This window comes from Pleurodeles waltl, chromosome 8, assembly GCF_031143425.1.
Source record: "Pleurodeles waltl isolate 20211129_DDA chromosome 8, aPleWal1.hap1.20221129, whole genome shotgun sequence".
Classification (NCBI taxonomy): Eukaryota; Metazoa; Chordata; class Amphibia; order Caudata; family Salamandridae; genus Pleurodeles; species Pleurodeles waltl.
The window spans coordinates 180,061,475-180,078,534 of NC_090447.1; the positions used below are offsets into that span (position 1 = coordinate 180,061,475).

The 17,060-nt window shown below is 47.3% G+C and overlaps 1 protein-coding gene across 1 annotated transcript in view; it reads left to right on the forward strand.

Annotated features, from left to right (window-relative positions):
• PAXBP1 (PAX3 and PAX7 binding protein 1) overlaps positions 1 to 17,060 on the forward strand; it is a 336,981-nt gene that overhangs the window by 135,013 nt on the left and 184,908 nt on the right. The window contains exon 12 of the mRNA XM_069204024.1: positions 2,552 to 2,696. Coding sequence (XP_069060125.1) covers positions 2,552 to 2,696 — 145 coding nt within the window. The remainder of the gene's footprint in view (positions 1 to 2,551; positions 2,697 to 17,060) is intronic.

Below are 17,060 nucleotides of genomic sequence, written 5' to 3' on the forward strand. Positions count from 1 at the left end.
GGAGGAGTCACTGGCCAGTCAGGACAGCCCCTAAGGTGTCCTGAGCTGAGGTGACTCTAACTTTTAGAAATCCTCCATCTTGCAGATGGAGGATTCCCCCAATAGGGTTAGGATTGTGACCCCCTCCCCTTGGGAGGAGGCACAAAGAGGGTGTACCCACCCTCAGGGCTAGTAGCCATTGGCTACTAACCCCCCAGACCTAAACACGCCCTTAAATTTAGTATTTAAGGGCTACCCTGAACCCTAGAAAATTAGATTCCTGCGACAACAAGAAGAAGGACTGCCCAGCTGAAAACCCCTGCAGAGGAAGACCAGAAGACAACAACTGCCTTGGCTCCAGAAACTCACCGGCCTGTCTCCTGCCTTCCAAAGAACTCTGCTCCAGCGACGCCTTCCAAAGGGACCAGCGACCTCTGAATCCTCTGAGGACTGCCCTGCTTCGACGACGACCAGAAACTCCCGAGGACAGCGGACCTGCTCCAAAAAGACTGCAACTTTGTTTCAAGGAGCAGCTTTAAAGACCCCTGCAACTCCCCGCAAGAAGCGTGAGACTTGCAACACTGCACCCGGCGACCCCGACTCGGCTGGTGGAGAACCAACACCTCAGGGAGGACCCCCGGACTACTCTCCGACTGTGAGTACCAAAACCTGTCCCCCCTGAGCCCCCACAGCGCCGCCTGCAGAGGGAATCCCGAGGCTTCCCCTGACCGCGACTCTCTGAAACCTAAGTCCCGACGCCTGGAAAAGACCCTGCACCCGCAGCCCCCAGGACCTGAAGGACCGGACTTTCATTGGAGAAGTGACCCCCAGGAGTCCCTCTCCCTTGCCCAAGTGGTTTCCCCGAGGCAGCCCCCCCTTGCCTGCCTGTAGCGCTGAAGAGATCCGTTGATCTCTCATAGACTAACATTGCAAACCCGACGCTTGTTTCTACACTACACCCGGCCGCCCCCGCGCTGCTGAGGGTGAAATTTCTGTGTGGGCTTGTGTCCCCTCCGGTGCCCTACAAAACCCCCCTGGTCTGCCCTCCGAAGACGCGGGTACTTACCTGCAAGCAGACCGGAACCGGGGCACCCCCTTCCCTCCATTCTAGCCTATGCGTTTTGGGCACCACTTTGAACTCTGCACCTGACCGGCCCTGAGCTGCTGGTGTGGTGACTTTGGGGTTGCTCTGAACCCCCAACGGTGGGCTACCTTGGACCAAGAACTGAACCCTGGAAGTGTCTTACTTACCTGGTAAAACTAACAAAAACTTACCTCCCCCAGGAACTGTGAAAATTGCACTAAGTGTCCACTTTTAAAGTAGCTATTTGTCAATAACTTGAAAAGTATACATGCAATTGAAATGATTCAAAGTTCCTAATGTACTTACCTGCAATACCTTTTCAACAAGATATTACATGTTAAATTTGAACCTGTGGTTCTTAAAATAAACTAAGAAAAGATATTTTTCTATAACAAAACCTATTGGCTGGATTTGTCTCCGAGTGTGTGTACCTCATTTATTGTCTATGTGTATGTACAACAAATGCTTAACACTACTCCTTGGATAAGCCTACTGCTCGACCACACTACCACAAAATAGAGCATTAGTATTATCTCTTTTTACCACTATTTTACCTCTAAGGGGAACCCTTGGACTCTGTGCATGCTATTCCTTACTTTGAAATAGCACATACAGAGCCAACTTCCTACATTGACACATTGGTAGGATAGTGTTTTCTATTGTCTTTATTTTTGCAGTCAACTTCTGTGAGTCTGCAACAGTATAGCTTGTACTCCTCCTAAGATTCTTTATTGGACATCATTTACTTCCTGTCTTGAAAAATCCCAATGGAAAAATGAAAATAAGTTGAAAAAAATCACAGGAAGAAACGTTGCTGCTCAAACCCTCTTTAATTATAGGGAAAGAATGAACCATTATATTCGTAGCCATAGAATCTCAGAATGAAAATTAAGCTTTCACTTTAAGGCCCACAAAGGAGCTCCATCGCCCTACAGAATCCAGAAGAGGATCAGGTGACTTTATTTAGATATTACACAGTATAAGGGAATATCAAACCCTCTAGTTGGGGTGATTGGTCAGGCCCATCATATGTATGTGAAAATTTTGCTGAACCACCTTAAAAACAAGGGTAGTGCCAATTCGGATTTTGTTTTCCTACGATTTTAACTTCAGTTTTTATTTACTGGAAGTTTGCTAAACTTAAAACAATCAACAAATTTCATAGTTTGTGCACAGAAACTTGTTTAATGGGTGAATGTAGTTGTAAAGTTTTTGTACAATTATTTGCTAACTTTGTTTTATGTAGCACTATGCAAGAAAAGATGGGCAACTCGACATGCTGTGGCTTTTGCACACTTCGAGGGTGAAGTTTGGAACTTTGTCCGCTCCTAGTCAAAACTTGACAGAGAAATTGTTTGCTTTAATTTGTTACTCCAGCCTACGTTCTGGGAGTTTGTGGGTACAGTTATGCTAGTTTATCATGTTGTATTGTATACTACATTTTTCTGCTGGTTTTGCTCCGACATAATTTTGTTTGTATTTGTGCAGGCGAGGTGCTGTGACTTTGAGAAGATGCTGTGGTTTGAATCATTGCTGTTCTATGGATGTGAAGAATCTGAGCAAGACAAAGAAGATGTAGATATTGCTCTCTTACCAACTCTGGTGGAAAAGCTGATACTTCCTAAATTGGCAGGTACAGAATGTTTTAATAGTGCTGTCGTGTCAGTACTTGTCTATCATGCAATGGAATAGTCACCCTCTCTACCTTTTAACAATCTGTCCCTAAAATAAGATTGGTTGGTGCACTCTTTCAGTACTTGTACTGATTATTAGTGCTGGCTGTGGCAAGTGAGGTGTTATCTCTAAACAGATTTGTAGGAAATAATCAGCTCAGAAGAATGAGGAAAACAATCAAAATTGCATGCATACACAGCCTGCACATTGCATGAGGGCACAGCCTGGATACATTGCAGAATTAATGACGTACTCAAAATAATGAGGTTGTGATGTCAATTCACAACAAGTCTGTTGTGACGTGTGATACTGAGATTGACATACTGATGTTGTGTTTTGTGCCTTTTGGGTTTGTGGTGTTAGTCTCATTCACTTCCTTCACCCTTTTTATGTGCACTTCCACACATGCCTCTTTTTGTGTTCAGCTGCCTTGTGCTTAAAATGTGAAGGAGCACAAATAGAATGGTGACTAGAATTGCTTAGCTGGGTTACCAGTTGTATACCGCGGTAAACTGGGCAGGAATTAAGTATAATTTGATTTGGTCTTCTTACAGTGTTTACAAGGAAGAAGTGAAGCAGCATCAGCATGCAGTCCTTGTTCTGTTATCCTTTGCAATACAATTCAGGAGAGCCTTCCGAATATACAGACCCAAATGATGTGTTCTAATTAATTGACAATGACTTTATGAATTAATCATTTATAATTTTTTAATAGTGATGTGACCCCAGCATTGGGTCCTTTTAATAGATGCATATGTTTGCACTATTTCCCTTGTCGAAGCAGGAGTCACTTTGTAACTTTTGCCTGGCAGTATAGCAGTACATGGCGCTGTCAAATTAAAAAGGCCAAAACGGTACCCACTTTGTTAGCAAATGCGCCTCATTCTGAAAGAACCAAATTTCGGCCACTGAGGTGAGAACGCTCTCTGCCTCTTCCTTCTGTGGTTGCCACACCTCAGACCTCTACTGTACACCATGTGGAAGGAAGTTTCAGAACTTTGCTCTCGCTTAAAAACGGATAAGCCTGCTTTTTCAAGCCTTTCGTTGTTGTAGATCTCTGGTCCTACTGTCCTTGAGAAAAAGCAACATCATACAGTAACCTGAGAAACCCTTTTAAAGCCTGTGATTCCTGTGGTAAATTAGTTTGTTTTTTCCCATATGATCTTCACCAGAGGTGTATTTTACTACCTTTTTCCAAATCACAAAGCTAAGATTTAAAATCTACAGAGCATTCTCTGCCAAGATTCTCAGTGATTATGAAGGGAGACATTTAAGATTGATCCAGAAAAGCTGCTTTAACCCATCTTCAGGTGATGCATCTGAAGCCAGCATTCATAACTTGAGAGCTGCCTTCAGATCCATCCCCTGAAGGTGGATCTCAGTAGCCTTATTCTTCTGGACCCTTCTTAAAAGCCTCCTTTTTTAACAAGGAGAGCGAAATGCAGAAAAAAGAAAGCTTGATACAGCTGATGACTACAAGGAAAAATCTAGACGAAAGAAATCTTCTTCAGGTGGTTCTGAGGGAAAAAAGAGCATTTAAAGGCTATGAAAAAAATCTGCAGGCTCAGTCTCCTTACAAGGAGCATAAAAAGAGGCATTCTCCAGTTACCTTGCTTCTGCCATCATCCTCTCTGACTAAAGTCAGACATCTCTACTGGTGACAATAAGGCTGTCATCCAATTTTCATTGACACTGCTGAAGGTCCGAAAACAGTTAAGCCCACATAAATTGCAGTCTAACAACGTTTTGCTCTGTCGGCGACAGAATTGTCAGCAAGAGCTGTATAGATGGACCTGCCAGTTTAAAGGGCAGTGGAAAACTGCTGACTTGAACCACTGATGAGTGGTCCAGTCTATACCTAAATTATAGAGGAAACTTAATCTGAACGAGCCTGTATTCCTCAAGATATTATTTTATAACTCTGCAAATGCAGTAGAAAGGTCTTGGCATTTGCTAGGCATCAAAAGATGTCTCAGATACTATCTTGATAGAACTAAACAATTGAAGTCTAATCAGCTTCTAATATTCCTCTGTGACCCATGTAAAGGATTTCTGGTCATAAAGTAGGAAATCTAAAGATGGGTAGCTGCAATTACAGCACTTTGCCACATGAAAGCAGGAAGAGGTCTCAGCTCATTCTAGTATTGGCATGGTGATTTCTCAACACACTATGCAAGAGTTCCATTTATGGACAGCCTCAACGTAGAGGAACAGATACACCTTCACCAAACTGTTCAGCTTGAAAGCAATTGCAGACAGCTACTGCTCTGGGATGGGCAGTTCTGCGTCATCTGATTGAGACATCTAGATGCAAATTCCTTACCTTAAAATTTCCCCTAGGCGTCAGTCTAGATCCGGAGATTTTTCACGAGCAGTACCCCTGTGCACCATTAGGTGGCATCGATCAGCTCTACATCAACTCTACATCAGTCGTTGTGTCATCCGCACTTCACATAAAGTCGCGGGTCCTATATAGCCGCCACCCCGGCCACTAATATTAGTTCTTTTCTTTCTGTGCCAGCCTTGCATTGATCTGAAGAAGTGCTGCCCCTCAGTCTCTTTTTGACTGATCTTTTTTGACTTTTTGTCAAAGATTTTTGAGTGTTGACACTCCTTGTGTGTTAAGCTTGTCCTTGCATAAGACCGTGTTTAAGTCCTGCGGATACTGCTATCAGGCGATGTCCATGATGGATCCGCACCTCATGTGCTTGTAAGGGTCTGGAACGTGACCACAACCCTTGAGTCATGCTCTGAGTGCTGGCCCATGAATCCGAAAGCTTTGAGGGAGAGGTCTCATATGTTCCTTGTGGCCCGGACCTCTGCTTTGCATTGCTGCCTATCTTGGTTGAGCTAATAGTGCCAAGAACGGTTGCAGAGTCCCACTTCATCTTTGTCCCACTCCAAGTCCTCGGGAGGTCAGGTAAGTCATGGCACAAGAAGAAGTCCGAGAACAACAAGCATTCTTCGACTCCACCCAACCTCCACCACGTCCATTGGCCGGCAAGACGAGGGAAATGGAGTGTTGTTGATCTAGATCTCCGTCCTGGGACCCTGGTCAGCTCTGTGCCTCCGGGAACCGGAGCAAGCCCTGCCAATGTCAGTTTTATGAGGCCATGCTCCTCATCTTTGGGCAGTCCAACTCTGTTGGAATGCCCTCTGCGGAGTCGGAAGAGGTCCCCTCTGGTTCCACATCAACGGCCTCACCTTCGGCTCCAGAGGGCACCCATCCATCCGGTTCTGGGTCCAAACAGGCGTCTGTCGTACCACCTCGACCTTCCCTGATGCCGGTCCATCATCGATCAGCATCATGTGATGCAGACTTCGACTCCACCAGCGACCTTGCCCCTTATGTCGGATCCTGACACTTATTCTCTTGGGTTGTGGTACAGTGAGGATTGGAAGGGGTCACTGGACCCTTTAGTATACCAGCTCCAAAATCCTATGGACTGGCAGATTCACCTGGAAGAAGTCAGTGGTCTGGATACTTCCCAGACACTAGCAAGCTTACTCCCCCCCCCCCTACTGTGGCTATGGAGGAGAGAGCGTCCCATTCCATGGTGGTGCGAAGCGCGACCAAGGTCCTGGGCCTCGAGCTGCCTTAGGTGGCACTCTGACTAACCTCCTGACAGAGGTGCTTCAGACAGAGGCTTCATCTGCTGAACCGCCTTTGCCCTTCAATGAAGCCCTTATCAATGTCCTTCTAGGTACCTGGTGCAAACCCAGCACATGGGGTGCCCTTGAACATGACTATTGTACGCCGCCATCGCCCTGTACCGAGTGACCCGGGGTTCCTGACGCAACACCCCACTCTTGAGAGCTTGGTTATCCAAGCCTCTACATCCCAGGGCACGTTCCCTTCCGCTCTCTTCCGCATCCTTGGATAGGGAATCCAAGAGGCTAGACCAGCTTGGAAAGAAGATGTTTTCTTCGTCCAGCCTGTCGTCGTGGTCCGGGAACACTGCATACCTTTTGGGCCGTTACTCTATGGGATACGGTTGCACAAGTGAAAGCTGTTGCTGATGGTAGGGGACACAGCAAAGTTCACGATCCGATGTGGACTGGACACGACCAACTCACTGGGCAGAGCGGTTGCATCGATGTCCTTGAGGCGCCATGCCTGTTTTGAGGATGTCTGACTTTTCGGGAGATGTCCAGTCTACCCTTTGATAGCACCCATCTCTTCGGAGACAAAGCAGACTTTGAGCTAGAGTGCTTCAAGGACTCTTGCCCTATAGCAATTTCTTTGGGCCTCACAGTTGCATCTTCTCTCTCACCCCTCCCTCAAAATGCTCTTTGGCTCAGGTTTTATGTGCTCTAGACCCAGGGGACTGGATGGTAATGGTTTACTTGCAGGATGCTTATTTCAATATCCCCATCCTGCCCGTCCATAGACTCTACTTGCGGTTCACGGTAGGCCACAGGCTCTTTGTTCACCCTACTCCCTTTAGGCCTTACCAGCACCCCTCGGTGTTCACCAAGGTGATGGCGGTGGTCGCAGCTCATCTGTGCAGGTCAGAGGTTTCAGTCTTTCTCTGCCTCGACTGCTGGCTGTTGAAGGTGGTCTCACCCTATGCTGTAATCTCCCACCTTCTGACAATAGCGGATCCCCTGCATTCGCTGGGGTTCACTAAAAACGTGCCAGAGTCACACCTGACTCCCTCTCAGATGCTTCCTTTCATCTGAGCTGTTCTGGACACACTGCACTTTAAGGCTTATCCTCCCGAGTGGCGAGTACAGGATATTAAGGCTATGATATCAATGTTTCAGCCTCTATCCTGGAATTCGGTTAGAATGACTGAGGCTGCTGGGCCTCATGGCCTCCTGCATCCTGCTAGTGATGCATGCCAGAGGCATATGCAGGCTCTGCAGTGGGACCTGAAATACCAGTTGGTTCAGCATCAGGGTAATCTCTCAGACTTGGTCCAGATCTCAGAGGGAACGGCGTGAGATCTGCAGTCATGGTTAATGAACTGCGATTGGGTCAGAGGCAGATCCCTCTCACTCTCAGATCTGACTGTAGTGACTCGTCACTCCTGGGTTGAGGCGGCTATCTGGGAAAGACAGACATCAGAGGAATCTGGTCTCCAGTGGAGTCCGGACTCCACATCAACCTGTTGGAGCTCTGAGCAATCAGACTGGTTCTGAAAACATTTCGTTCGATGGCATCTGTCGCTGTAGATACGCATGTTTTGCATAGCTCGCCATCTGGTGTTGGGCCGGAGTGTTACAAGTTGTTTTTCTTCGAAGAAGTCTTTCGAGTCACGGGACCGAGTGACTCCTCCTTTTGTCTCCATTGCGCATGGGCGTCGACTCCATCTTCGATTGTTGTTTTTTTTCCGTTTTTTTCGGACGTGTTCCTGTCGCTCCGAGTTTCGGAACGGAAAGATAGCTAATTTCGGAAGATTTTCGTCGGTATTGTTGCGTTCGGGATCGGCGTAGTTAGATTCAACACCGCGTCTAAGATCGAAGAGCTCCGGTGCCCTTCGGGGTAAATTTTTCGATCCCCCGTCGGGGCCTGGTCGGCCCGACCGCGTGCAGAAGAACGCCGATGGAACAGACCCCGTTCCGTTTCTGTCCCAAATGCCACAATAAATACCCCTACACAGACCAACACTTGGTCTGCAATCTGTGCCTGTCACCTGAGCACAGTGAAGACACCTGCGAGGCCTGTCGTGCGTTCCGGTCCCGAAAAACTCTCCGAGACCGTCGAGCCAGAAGACTTCAGATGGCATCCGCGCCGACAGCCCACCGGGAGTTCGAGGAACAAGAAGAGGAGGGAACCTTTTCGATCCAAGAATCGGACTCCGAAGGATTCGACGATACACAAACCGTGAGTAAGACGTTGAAAACCACTCAGAAGAAGATTTACAAGGCCCAGGGGACGCCACTGCCACCAGGCCATGGCTCGACCCATAAATTCGGTGACCGACCGTCGGCACCGAAAAAGGCCCAAACAGTGCCGAGATCGTCCGACTCCGGTCGAGACACCGGCACGCAGCCTTCTCGGGACCGAGAAAGTGCTGGAGACAAGCATCGACACCGAGATACCGGTGTAGCACGGCTCGACGCCGAGACAGCGGCACCGAAGAAGATAGACGCCGAGAGGTTTCGGCCCCGAAAAAGAAAAAAAGTCACCTCGGAGCCGAAAAAAGATGCAGACAGGGTTTCGGTGCCAAAACAAACTGCAACCGACCCAGTTTCAGGCTCTTATACAGAAGAGCACTCGCTAACCTCCCAAATGCAAAAGCATAGGTTTGAGGAAGAGCTACACTCAACTGATGTAGACCATACGCAAAAGCGTATTTTCATACAGCAGGGGACAGGAAAAATAAGCACCCTTCCCCCTATTAGAAGAAAGAGAAGATTGGAGTTCCAAACTGAACAAACACCACAAACAAAAGTGGTGAAAAAAGTTACCCCACCACCCTCTCCTCCACCTGTGATTAACGTCTCACCAGCACAAACTCCATCACATTCCCCAGCTCACACCACCATGAGCCAGGGTGACCAAGATCGAGACGCATGGGACTTATACGACGCCCCAGTGTCAGATAACAGTCCGGAGGCATACCCTATGAAGCCATCTCCACCAGAGGACAGCACTGCGTATTCTCAAGTGGTGGCTAGAGCAGCACAATTTCAGAATGTAAGCCTCCACTCAGAACAGGTCGAGGATGACTTTTTATTCAACACACTCTCCTCCACCCACAGCTCCTACCAAAGCCTGCCTATGCTCCCTGGTATGCTCCGGCACGCAAAAGAAATCTTTAAGGAGCCGGTCAAAAGTAGGGCAATCACACCAAGAGTTGAAAAAAAGTATAAGGCGCCTCCTACAGACCCGGCTTTCATCACTACACAGCTGCCACCAGACTCTGTCGTTGTAGGAGCAGCTAGGAAAAGGGCCAACTCCCACACATCTGGAGATGAACCACCCCCAGATAAAGAAAGCCGCAAGTTCGATGCAGCTGGTAAGAGAGTCGCAGCACAAGCTGCAAACCAGTGGCGCATCGCTAACTCCCAGGCACTACTTGCGCGCTATGACAGAGCCCATTGGGATGAGATGCAACATCTCATTGACCATCTGCCCAAGGACCTACAAAATAGGGCAAAACAAGTGGTTGAGGAGGGACAGACCATTTCCAACAACCAAATCCGCTCCTCCATGGACGCTGCAGATACAGCTGCACGGACAATTAATACATCTGTAACTATCAGAAGGCATGCATGGCTCCGAACGTCTGGATTTAAACCAGAGATTCAGCAAGCAGTTCTCAATATGCCTTTTAACGAAAAAGAACTGTTCGGTCCAGAAGTGGACTCGGCGATTGAGAAACTCAAAAAAGACACGGACACTGCTAAAGCCATGGGCGCACACTTCTCCCCGCAGAGCAGAGGGAATTACAGCACATTCCGTAAAACACCCTTTAGAGGGGGGTTTCGGGGTCAAAGCACACAAGCCAGCACCTCACAGGCAACACCGTCCAGTTACCAGGGACAGTACAGAGGAGGTTTTCGGGGACAATATAGAGGAGGGCAATTCCCTAGGAATAGAGGAAAATTTCAAAGCCCCAAAACCCCTACTACTAAGCAGTGACTCACATGTCACTCACCCCCTCCACACAACACCAGTGGGGGGAAGAATAAGTCATTATTACAAAGCATGGGAGGAAATCACTACAGACACTTGGGTTCTAGCAATTATCCAACATGGTTATTGCATAGAATTTCTACAATTCCTTCCAAACATACCACCAAAAGCACAAAATTTGACAAAACATCATTCCAATCTCCTGGAGATAGAAGTGCAGGCACTATTGCAAAAGAATGCAATCGAATTAGTGCCAAACACACAAATAAACACAGGAGTTTACTCACTGTACTTCCTGATACCAAAGAAGGACAAAACGCTGAGACCAATCCTAGACCTCAGAATAGTGAACACATTCATCAAATCAGACCACTTTCACATGGTCACACTACAAGAAGTATTACCATTGCTAAAACTACATGACAACTTTAGACCTCAAGGACGCGTATTTCCATATACCAATACACCCATCGCACAGGAAATACCTAAGGTTTGTATTCAAAGGAATACATTACCAATTCAAGGTACTGCCTTTCGGATTAACAACCGCACCAAGAGTCTTTACCAAATGTCTAGCGGTAGTCGCTGCACACATCAGAAGGCAGCAAATACATGTGTTCCCATATCTAGACGACTGGCTAATCAAGGCCCATTCATTAATAGAGTGCTCAAATCACACAAATCAGATCATACAAACCCTCTTCAAACTGAGGTTCACCGTCAACTTCACGAAATCCAACATTCTGCCGTGCAAGGTACAACAATACCTAGGAGCCATAATAGACACAACAAAAGGAGTAGCCACTCCAAGTCCCCAAAGAATTCAAAATTTCAACACCATCATACAACGCATGTATCCAACACAAAAGATACAAGCAAAGATGATATTACAACTCCTAGGCATGATGTCTTCATGCATAGCCATTGTCCCAAACGCAAGACTGCACATGCGGCCCTTACAACAATGCCTAGCATCACAGTGGTCTCAAGCACAGGGTCATCTTCTAGATCTGGTGTTAATAGACCGCCAAACTTACCTCTCGCTTCTGTGGTGGAACAACATAAATTTAAACAAAGGGCGGCCTTTCCAAGACCCAGTGCCACAATACGTAATAACAGATGCTTCCCTGACAGGGTGGGGAGCACACCTCGATCAACACAGCATACAAGGACAATGGAACGTACATCAAACAAAACTGCATATAAATCACCTAGAACTTCTAGCAGTTTTTCAAGCACTAAAAGCTTTCCAACCAATAATAGTTCACAAATACATTCTCGTCAAGACAGACAACATGACAACAATGTATTATCTAAACAAGCAAGGGGGGACGCACTCCACGCAGTTAAGCCTGCTAGCACAAAAAATTTGGCGTTGGGCAATTCACAACCAAATTCGCCTAATAGCACAATTTATACCAGGGATCCAAAATCAACTCGCAGACAATCTCTCTCGAGATCACCAACAGGTCCACGAATGGGAAATTCACCCCCAAATTCTGAACACCTATTTCAAACTCTGGGGAACACCTCAAATAGACTTGTTTGCGACGAAGGAGAACGCAAAATGCCAAAACTTCGCATCCAGATACCCACACAAACAGTCCCAAGGCAATGCCCTATGGATGAACTGGTCAGGGATATTTGCTTACGCTTTTCCTCCTCTCCCTCTCCTTCCTTACCTGGTAAGCAAACTCAGTCAAAACAAACTCAAACTCATATTAATAGCACCAACTTGGGCAAGGCAACCCTGGTACACAACGCTGCTAGACCTATCAGTAGTACCCTACATCAAATTGCCCAACAGGCCAGATCTGTTGACACAACACAACCAAAAGATCAGACACCCAGATCCAGCATCGCTGAATCTAGCAATCTGGCTCCTAAAATCCTAGAATTCGGGCACTTACAACTTACCCAAGAATGTATGGAAGTCATAAAGCAAGCCAGAAGGCCATCCACCAGGCACTGCTATGCAAGTAAAGGGAAGAGGTTTGTTTGCTACTGCCATATTAATCAAATACAACCATTACACACAACTCCAGAACATGTAGTGGGTTACTTGCTTCACTTACAAAAATCTAACCTGGCTTTCTCTTCCATTAAAATACACCTTGCAGCAATATCTGCATACCTGCAGACTACCTATTCAACTTCCCTATATAAGATACCAGTCATTAAAGCATTCATGGAGGGCCTTAGGAGAATTATACCACCAAGAACACCACCTGTTCCTTCATGGAACCTAAATGTTGTCCTAACTAGACTTATGGGTCTACCTTTTGAACCCATGCACTCCTGCGAAATACAGTTCCTAACCTGGAAGGTTGCATTTCTCATCGCCATTACTTCCCTAAGAAGAGTAAGCGAGATTCAGGCGTTTACAATACAACAACCTTTTATACAACTACACAAGAATAAGGTCGTCCTAAGGACTAATCCTAAATTTTTGCCAAAGGTTATTTCACCGTTCCATCTAAATCAAACAGTGGAACTTCCAGTGTTCTTTCCACAACCAGATACCGTAGCTGAAAGGGCACTACATACATTAGATGTCAAAAGAGCATTAATGTATTACATTGACAGAACAAAGAACATCAGAAAGACTAAACAACTATTTATTGCATTTCAAAAACCTCATGCAGGAAACCCAATATCAAAACAAGGTATAGCCAGATGGATAGTTAAATGCATCCAAATCTGCTACCTTAAAGCTAAACGACAGCTGTCCATTACACCAAGGGCACACTCAACCAGAAAGAAAGGTGCTACCATGGCCTTTCTAGGAAACATCCCAATGCAAGAAATATGTAAGGCAGCCACATGGTCTACGCCTCACACATTCACCAAGCACTACTGTGTAGACGTGTTATCCGCACAACAAGCCACAGTAGGTCAAGCCGTATTAAGAACATTATTTCAAACTACTTCCACTCCTACAGGCTGAGCCACCGCTTTTGGGGAGATACCTGCTTACTAGTCTATGCAAAACATGCGTGTCTACAGCGACAGATGCCATCGAACTGAAAATGTCACTTACCCAGTGTACATCTGTTCGTGGCATCAGTCGCTGAAGATTCGCATGTGCCCACCCGCCTCCCCGGGAGCCTGTAGCAGTTTGGAAGTTGCCTTCAACTATTTGTATATGTATCATCTCAACCTTAAATAGGTACATACTTAGTCACTCCATTGCATGGGCACTATTACTACAATTCAACTCCTACCTCACCCTCTGCGGGGAAAAACAATCGAAGATGGAGTCGACGCCCATGCGCAATGGAGACAAAAGGAGGAGTCACTCGGTCCCGTGACTCGAAAGACTTCTTCGAAGAAAAACAACTTGTAACACTCCGGCCCAACACCAGATGGCGAGCTATGCAAAACATGCGAATCAACAGCGACTGATGCCACGAACAGATGTACACTGGGTAAGTGACATTTTCATTCCCTCACTCCAGGGAAAAGTGTTGTTGGTGTTTACGGACAACACCACTGCCATGTGGTACTGCAACAAGCAGGGCAGGATGGAGTTGTGGACCCTTTGTCAAGAGGCTCTGCGCCTCTGGACATGGCTGAAACATCAGGGCATTTCCCTGGTGGTTCATCATCTGGCAGGCTTTCTGAACACCAGAGCAGACAAACTCAGCCGACAGTATTTAGTCAGTAACGAATGGTGTCTCCATCCGGAGCTGGTGAAAGGTCTCTTTCAGCAGTGCGGAGAGAAGAACACTTCATGTCGGCAGTATTACACATTGGAGTTGTGTGTGGGGGGTGTTAGCCTCCCCATGCCACCGGACTGCTGTGAAGGGCACATTTGGTGCCTTCCTTGCATAATCTGGTTTGCACCAGTCCAGGCATCACTGGTACCTGCTCAGGCACGAAACACACAAAGGCAAGGGGATTGTCCATTCCCCTGTCCAGCTCCACCCCTAGGGTGGTGCCAAGAGCTCCTCCAGGTGGCCACTTGGTTCTGCCATCTTAAAACCAAGATGGGCAGAGGCCGCTGGTAGCATCGAAGTGGACAGGTCAGGCAGGTAACGTCATAGACCCCCTCCTGATGGCGTGGTCACTCCAGAGATTGACCAAACCCCTTTTTGAGTTGTTTTGGGACTCTCTTGAGGGTGGGTACCCAGGTTTGTTGTGCCAGACTCCACCAGGACCTCTCTGCAAAGACATCTTCTGCTCTTGGCCTCCAGAATTGCTGCTGGGCAACACATTAACCAAACAAGACTGCAGCACCTGAAGACTTCTTGCTACATTGTTTCAGTGGCTCCTGCCAGAAATCTGCAACATTTCCACAGTTGTGCATCCTCTGAGGTCAGCAAGTGGTGTAGTCACTCCCCCCGCATCCACAGGCACCTAAATCAACACCGTTCAGCTGGTGGGATCTTCTGTCCTCCGGATCTGTGAAGATTCACCAACACTTGGTGTGGTTCTGAGGGATCCCATGGTCCTCTCTGGCTTCTGTCCAACGTGGGAGAGGTTAAGCCCTTGCCTGTGCCATTGGGACAGAAACCCTGTGCCCAGTGACTGTTGCACCAACCAAGGTTTGTTGACTCCTGCACCAAGTAGCCCCAGCCCCCAGCACTCTACCTCTGCAAGGACAGTCTACTCTCTGCTGCTCCAGCAACGTGGGACTCCTTCAGGTGTGCTGACTGGACCTCACTGCGACTTACTCTAACTCCCAAACAGACAGGACCTATTAACTCAAAACAAGGGTCAAATCAGGCATCCCAATGCCGATCCCAGATCTTTGCTCTGTTTGAGTCTGGGTTGGACTCAAATAAACTTTGTTTGTCGAAAGGGATCTGGTACCCCGGGGATTAGTGCAGGACGGCTCCAGTTGGTCCTAATGTCTTTTCACTTGGTGGGGAGAAGGACCGGTTCTCCTGTAGCACAGTGATCTCCTCCTGGGTGGCTGCAGAGTCTATGAACCAGGTGGTCAGCAGAACAGTAAGCCTAACGTTGCGACTGTTGCCCGCAAGCTGCAGGGAAGTGACTCCACTCCAAGCGAGATGCTGAAGGCTTGTTAAAGTGCTATAGGCCTTCCAAGACTTTTGGAGCATCCACAGGTGCAGGACGAGGCGGGTTGTCACGATAGTATGGAGTTCTTACTACTTCGGCTCTTCTTTGTCCTTTTTCTTCAGTCAGACAAATATGTTCTGATGTTGGCCACCTAAGTGCTGATTTTAGGGGTGTTAATGGGAGTGTATAGTAGTGGCCAATGGGCTACTTATCCATGGAGTCACTACATCCCCTATATGTCCTCTTCCTGTGCGGAGTGGGCATAACCCTGTCCCAGAGTTCCTAATTCCACTAAAATCAGGATGGTGGAATCCTTTTGTCAGTCACATCAGGCAACCCACCTTAGGGTTGTGACGTGCCTCATAGTGCACCACACCTACCTGCATATCTCATTTCCCGCCTGTCCTGGTGCCAAATGGGCCTCAAGCCAGGGGGTGGCATCTCGCAGGTCGAGAGAAGCCAGGGTTGCATATCAAAAACGGCAGCCTTGCCTTGATATGCTGATTTACTAGCCATCCTGCCGGAGAAGGTGATGACACCTCCTGTCAGAGCAGGCATTGTTCCTGACCTCCAAAGAGTGTGGGCTCCCACCTGCAGGGGGTCAGAAATGTGTATTTGGTGGTAGGCTGGATGAGACCAGTCAGCCAGCACAAGGTTCTCAGGGGGCTAATGTGCCCTGTGCATGCATGTCATAAAAAATCTAGTACTGCCATCAGCACATATTTATTAAGACAAGGCATTTGATACCAAACACCTTAGGTTTCAGTGAAGCCATTATTTAGCTGGATAACTAATTATGAACTGTGCCCACGACATACCATAAGATGGCTTCCCTGCTCACCTGTAATATCTAGCAATGGTCCTAGACATTACAGGGGCATATCTGCTCATGCAGATATTTCCTCACATGTGCTACAATGCACCCTGCCTTAGAGCCCCAAGGCCTGCTGTCGGAGTGACTTTACCAATAGCTCATGCAGTGTCTTTGACATGGCACACAGGACTGTGCACCATGTCACGCAGGCTGCAGTGGCAGTCTGTGTTTAATTTGTGTGTGGGTCCCTTCAGGTGGCATAAGATATACTGCAGCCCTTAGGGCAGGGGTCTTCAAACTGAGGGGCGGGCCCCCCTAAAGGGGCCTCAAGTGATCCCGGGAGGGTGCCAGGCTCTGGCCAAAACGGGCATTACACAGATAAGTGTTTTGTTTTAAGCAGAAACATGTTATTGCATTTTTAAAAAGGTAAAAGACTTAACTGGAATGTTTAAATACATCTAGACATATTTAAACACTGCCATCTTTATAAAATATTTGTGAAAATTCTGAGGGGGAGCCCAATGATTTTTATTTTTCAACTGGGGGGGCGCGGCCTTAAAAGGTTTGGAGACCACTGCCTTAGGGACTCTTTAGCACCCACGCGCCAGGTTCCAGGAGTACCGTTTACAGGGTGCTAAAGTTCATGCCAGTGGGTTTCAAATAGACTTTACTTGTTTTAGGGGGAAGAGCACTGTCCCGGAGGTCTGATTAGCAGGACACAGTACCGCACCAGAGTCAAAAACCAACCTGTAGTAGTTCTAAAAGAGGCAACAAGTGGGTGTGGGATGGGGGGCAACTGCAGCAAAAGTCCAGTTTCCTACACAGTTTCTGCTGCCTTCTATTTATTTTATTTTATTTTTTGAATCACACCAGAAACTTACTCTGCAAAAGCCAGA